The 6,000-nt window shown below is 46.2% G+C and overlaps 1 protein-coding gene across 3 annotated transcripts in view; it reads left to right on the top strand.

Moving 5' to 3' along the window:
* The window catches only part of SS18 (synovial sarcoma translocation, chromosome 18), a 42,425-nt gene that overhangs the window by 25,857 nt on the left and 10,568 nt on the right, over nucleotides 1-6,000 (top strand). For 2 of the 3 annotated variants that reach the window (XM_014541527.1, XM_014541531.1), the window contains 2 exons: nucleotides 1,958-2,080; nucleotides 4,523-4,656. In XM_014541527.1, coding sequence (XP_014397013.1) covers nucleotides 1,958-2,080; nucleotides 4,523-4,656 — 257 coding nt within the window. Of the gene's footprint in view, nucleotides 1-1,179; nucleotides 1,273-1,957; nucleotides 2,081-4,522; nucleotides 4,657-6,000 lie in introns of all 3 variants that reach the window. The other variant, XM_014541521.1, reaches the window with a different exon arrangement.

Raw genomic sequence — 6,000 nt, forward strand, 5'->3', positions numbered from 1 at the left:
ACCCAGGCCTGTGCCCTGTCCGGGAATCAAACCGTGACCTCCTGGTTCATAGATAGATGTCCATCCACCGAGCCACCACGGCCGGCTCTTCCTCTGTTTAGATCTTTAGGCCGTAAACATGTCGATTGGGAGCTGGCAGACTTTCTCTGTAAAGAGCCAGAGAGGAAATCTTTTCGTCCTTGTGTGCCACATGCTATCGATCTCAACCGCTGGACTCTTGTCGCAGCAGGAGAACGGCTGTAACTATAAGCAGGCAGGCGGGTTAGACTGCGGGCCCGGTTTGCTGACCCTCAATTCAGATATTGATGAGATGGTGTAGGAACGTTGGATCCTAGAGCCCTGAGTATAACACTTATTCATAACTGTGTTCCTCCTCCCTCAGTTAGGGAGTCCACTGAATCGTAGCTCAGACCTTCGCCAGCTGAAAGGTTATTCCCTGCATTTCTTTGCAATTTGATTCAAAGGACTAGAGTATCGATCTTCACTCAACTCCAGTCATCTTATAGGCGAACTTTATCGTGTCTTAAAAGTAAAGGTGTACTCCACTTAATACAGTATTAACTTCATCGAGGTGTATGTTTATGTTACCCTAGAAATATTTCCTGTGGGCTTCTAGAATGGCAGCATTAAGCATTATATTTTTGCATCTAGAAATATTTTGAGATACTGTATTTTATTCAAGTAAATAGAGTGTGAAAAATTTGTTTCAGTTTTTTTTCAGGGGAAGAAATTTATGGAGCTCTTTTGTATTTTACATTATTTAGCATATGCTGTGGCATTGGCACCCAGAACTGGTGTTTGACAAAATATGATAATTGTTTCCTTTGTTTATTGGAATTTAATTCAAGTTATTTACATGTGAAAGGCCTAAATGCTTTCATTCTCTTTAAAAAAATGGAAGATAAAGTTTTCCTCTCCTCAAATGAGGATTATCCGAGTTAAGACTAAGGGTAATGTTTTTAAAACTACTGTTTTTTGCTTTTAAGAAAACTTGAAAGTTATCTCGATCTGAAAACAATCACGTTGGTAAATATTTGGCTAATGCAATTGAAATTATTTTTTATGTATTTCCATTTCTTTCTCTCTTTTTTTCAGTTTTATCTGAAAGTTTAAATATATTTAGGGTTTTCACTCAGTGGCCATTAACGTTTCTCCCTGTCTCTTGTCGAATTGATGTAGGTCATAATGATCACGGTTATCAGCAACCGTCGTATCCTGAGCAAGGCTACGATAGGCCTTACGAGGATTCCTCACAACATTACTACGAAGGAGGTATCGCTATACCTTCACACGTGCACACACACGCCCTCCCACAGGAACCCGCAGCCTTGCCTAGGCCTCCTCCCGTGCACAGCTCTCTCTCGTAGAGCAGTAGCTGCTGCCTGTCTGGAGAGTTACAGGGAGCCCAGGCCCACCGGGTCATCTCCGTGCAGATATTTACCATGTGTAACCATGACCCGCCATTTCTAACAACAGTAAAAGGACTAAAACGGTTACAAGTAGTTGCTTCCCCAGTGGAGGTTTTCTCTCTGAACACAAACCCAGCTCTCCAGTGTCGTGTGTGTGTCCCACATGTATGGTCTCCCCTACAAGTGTAGTGCCGTAGGAAGCAGCTTGCTGACCTCGTGTAGCTGGCGTGTGCTCTCGTAGTGTCTTTAATTCTGTCTTTTTATTTTATTTAGCTTAGTCATGACCTCTGACTGTGACGTTCCAGTCAATGTAATGCTCGTATGGCAGAGGCGCTGGAAATGCTGCAGTTGAACCTTGCAAATTGGCTTTAACTGCAGTGTGTTTGGCCGAAACCCTTCTGTTTGGTTTGAGTTTTTTCTTTGTTTTGTTAACTTTAAAAAATCAGTATGGCATTTTATTTTGTTCTTGTGTTGTTGGCTCTGCATCTTAGAGGAAAGAGCTCGTTAAGCCGACTTCTCAGTTTCCCCCTCTTCTCCCCTCCCTGCAGGAGGCTCGCAGTACGGCCAGCAGCAGGAGGCCTACCAGGGCCCGCCTCCCCCGCAGGGCTACGCGCCACAGCAGCAGCAGTACCCGGGCCAGCAGGGCTACGCCGGCCAGCAGCAGGCCTACGGTGAGCCGCCCTCCGCTCTCAGCTCCGGAGCATGGGTGTTGGCCATTTCTGAAAAGTCACAGTTCTGCCTCAGTCTAGCGGTGTCCAGATAACGTGCTCTTAGATAAACTGCTAACCTATTTAAAAAGAAACAAACTAGAGATGATTCAGTTACCACAGGAATGCCCTGGAGCCATGCACAGGGCAAGGCGTAGGGACCCGGACCTGCTGTGCTCACGGCCAGCGCCAGCTCTGACGGGCCTGGACACCCGATGGCGTGGTTGTTCACTGCCCTTGTCTACACAGTCCACTGAGCAAGTCTGTTCCGACAACTGGTGGCTGTTGTAACTGTTCTTAATTTTTGGAGGACCCGCCAGACTGCTTTCCAGAGCGCTGGACCGGTCTGCGCTCCCACCAGCAGGGAGGGAGGGTCCCTTTCTCCACAACCCCAGTATCGCTTGCCTTGTTGGTAACACCCCTCTAGCAGGCAGGAGGTGGTATCTCATTGTAGTTTTGATTTGCATTTTCCTGGATCATGTATCATAGAAATGTACACTTGAAACCTATATGATCCTATTAACTAATGTCACTCCAATAAATGTAATTAAAAAAACTAGTGACCGTTACTGTGGAAGATAATACTGATTTTTAAAGTACAAATGTGGTCTGCTCAGAATGCTTACAGAAAGTACCCTCCATTCGCTCCCGGCGACACCCACATCCGCAGGGTGCAGTGACTGCAGCTGTGTGTCCTGCGAGGTAGCTGGTGTCGGCCTGTGAGGAACTGGGCTCGATACGGAGAGACAGTGACGAGGAGCCGAGACCTCAGCCTTCAGTCTCAGGCGACTGTAACAATGTTGGAAATAGGAGACTACAGTTTCAGGGAAAGCAGTAGCTGTTACTAATTTGACATCATCTAGCTAATATGGCCTCTTTCTTCCATCAGTGATGCCTTCTTTCTGTTGATGGATGTCAGCGCTGCTGTCACTCCCGCACCTCCACCGTGACAGCAAACCTAGGAGCCAGGGTCGCTGGCAGCCCTCTGGCTGCCTTCAGACGGCACTGAAGCTCAGGCAGGTGTGGGAGGCAGGCGTTTCCCCACATGCCAAGTTCTGGTTTCTCCGTTTCACACCTGACTTGAGAATGTCCCAGGGATTTCCTGGTTTTACAGAGAGACATTCTTACTCTTCTCAAATGGAAACATTTAATGGCCATTGAGTATTTGTACTTTGAATAAATAGAGTGTTCTGGTTTTATTATATTTGCATGAAACACATACGTGGCTAAATCAGATAAATGTATTGATTTAAGAGCAATAATTGTTTTCAATGGGAAGAGAGGGTAAAGAAAGTTAAATGTTTTTAGTTCAAGTAGCTAACCATGGTTTTGTTAGATGTCAGGAACCCTAAAGAAGTTCCCATTTTGCTTATCCAGAGATTCCAGTTATCAAACTTTCTTCTAATAGAAAATTTAGAGTTTTAATAAGTGGATGTATAGCGACATCAGTAAAATAATAGGCTGATGTCATTTATTTAAGCCTGAAAATGTATTGTTCTCTTTGGCACTTTCCTCTGCAATTGATGTTCTCATGACAGGTTTTGAAAGGCTGTGGTAGAAACATGTGTAAGTACCAGAGCTTTTTAGCTTCTGCTTTAGAAAGCATGCTTTGCAACAGATAATGGTAGAGTTTACGAAATAGACATATTTGTTTGGTCAGCCTAATTAGTCCCTTGTCATCTTTGACGTTTGAAATCATGCGTTTTTGTGGGTTGGGTGTTAAAGGTGGTGGGCACACGGAGTGTGATCTTGGATCAGGCTTCCCACATGCAGCTTGTAGCTTCCCAGCCTTCTTTACTTTGTCAGGACACTGTGACAGTGAGCGCGTCAGAGCAGAGCAGAGCTCTCCTTTGGCGATTGCCAATATAAGTCGAATTCTACATGTAAGATCATTCCTTTTGATTCTCCTGGTTATTGCACGTACACATTAGAGTTACACAGCTGTAAATATCATGATTCCCAAACTGTTCAGAAATGGTTCCAGTATTTTAGTTTGAATCTGCTTCTCGCCTTTTCTTTTATCTCTTGCTTATACTGGTTAACTTTCTCATAAAATAGGTGCTTTTATGAGCACTTTGAACACATCCAGGTGAACATTCTTAGCCTAGAATGAACTGCCTTCCAACTCCTGAATCTCTTACTCATCTTGACATATACATTTTTAATGGCTGATGCAGAACACAATAGTTACACTGAATCAAAGCCCCTGGTATGGAGTGGCATCCTTAAATGACTTTCACTCTTATTATAACCTTTGGAATTTATTTCAAAAAGCATTTGAGAAAATCAAGATTCCAAACTACCCTTTTTAGCTTAGATATAAAGTACAGCCCCTCGTTCTAAACGCTTCTGGAGTTCTGGGAGTGATGTTCACCTGTGCGCTTGTTTATGCTGATTATTTTGCAGGTCCTTCCCAGGGCGGGCCAGGCCCTCAGTATCCGAACTACCCGCAGGGTCAAGGGCAGCAGTACGGGGGGTACAGGCCGACGCAGCCCGGACCACCTCAGCCCCCGCAGCAGAGGCCTTACGGATACGACCAGGTGGGTTACTGGCCAGCGGTGACCGCCGCATTGCTTGCGCGTCCTTGATTTGGTTAAACATTTTTACTTGAAGCTCATTTTTCCTTCTCCTGTTCATAATACATGAGTTGACCAACAAAACCCACTTACTTTAACTCTATTTCCTGGACTGCTGGACAGGGACGCGGAATGCTGCTGACATAGAACGTTCTTCTCTGGGCACCAGCGTTCGTTCAGATTCTCCTTCCCCTTCCCCTTCCCATTCTCATCGCTCTCCCCTCCACACTTCTTAACACCCATGGTCTCCCTTCTGTTCACGTTCCTGCTTACACCTGCCTCTGCCTCTGTCCCTGCACATGTCCATGGTCTCAGGGCGCGATGAGCTTTCTTCCCTGTTGCCTCTCCTTCCTCCATCAGGTGGGTGGAGGCGTGGCTCTCACCGTCAGCGGCTCTCCTGAGCCCAGTGTCTGTGTAGGTCCCTCCTCCCAGCAGTGAGCTGCTCAGCCTCCGTCTGTGCCGGTCTTACTTTGTGAATCTTCTCAGACAGACTCTGAATTACAATAGTGAGGACTTGTTATGCTGGCCGCTTCTTGAGGTGGAGTTCAGGTTTGCTAGTGACTCTGGTAAGAATCATCTGGCCCAGGGGTCCTCAAACTTTTTAAACGGGGCCAGTTCACCGTCCCTCAGACCGTTGGAGGGCCGGACTATAGTTTAAAAAAAAACTATGAACAAATTCCTATGCACACTGCACCTATCTTATTTTGAAGTAAAAAAACAAAACGGGAACAAATACAATATTTGTATTTGCATGTGGCCCACGGGCCATAGTTTGAGGACCCCTGGCTTCTCTTCTTGAATTTACCTCACAGTTGTAGGCTTGTGCGTCACTGACATCACTGTCCTTTTAGAGGAGGGGTCCTCAAACTTTTTAAACAGGGGGCCAGTTCACTGTCCCTCAGACCGTTGGAGGGCCGGACTATAGTTTAAAAAAAAACTATGAACAAATTCCTATGCACACTGCACATATCTTATTTTGAAGTAAAAAAACAAAACGGGAACAAATACAACATTTGTATTTGCATGTGGCCCGCGGGCCGTAGTTTGAGGACCCCTGATCTGGCCTGTTCACCACGTAAGCCACTAGAGCAGGCGCTGTTTTCGGAAGTCTGGGTGTCAGGGCCCGCTGGTGGGTGAGGAACAGCTCGTACGGCGCTCGTCAGAAATGGAGGCGGGAGCCTTTCTCTCTCACTCATGCTCCAGCCCTTTGCTGACACTTCCCACTTAAGTGATAGAACAGAGGCCCAAGAGGCTGGCGCTGAGGGCGGGGACAGGCTGGCGCTGAGGGCGGGGACAGAGGCTGGCGCC

Source organism: Myotis brandtii, unplaced genomic scaffold (genome assembly GCF_000412655.1).
Source record: "Myotis brandtii unplaced genomic scaffold, ASM41265v1 scaffold107, whole genome shotgun sequence".
Lineage (NCBI taxonomy): Eukaryota > Metazoa > Chordata > Mammalia > Chiroptera > Vespertilionidae > Myotis > Myotis brandtii.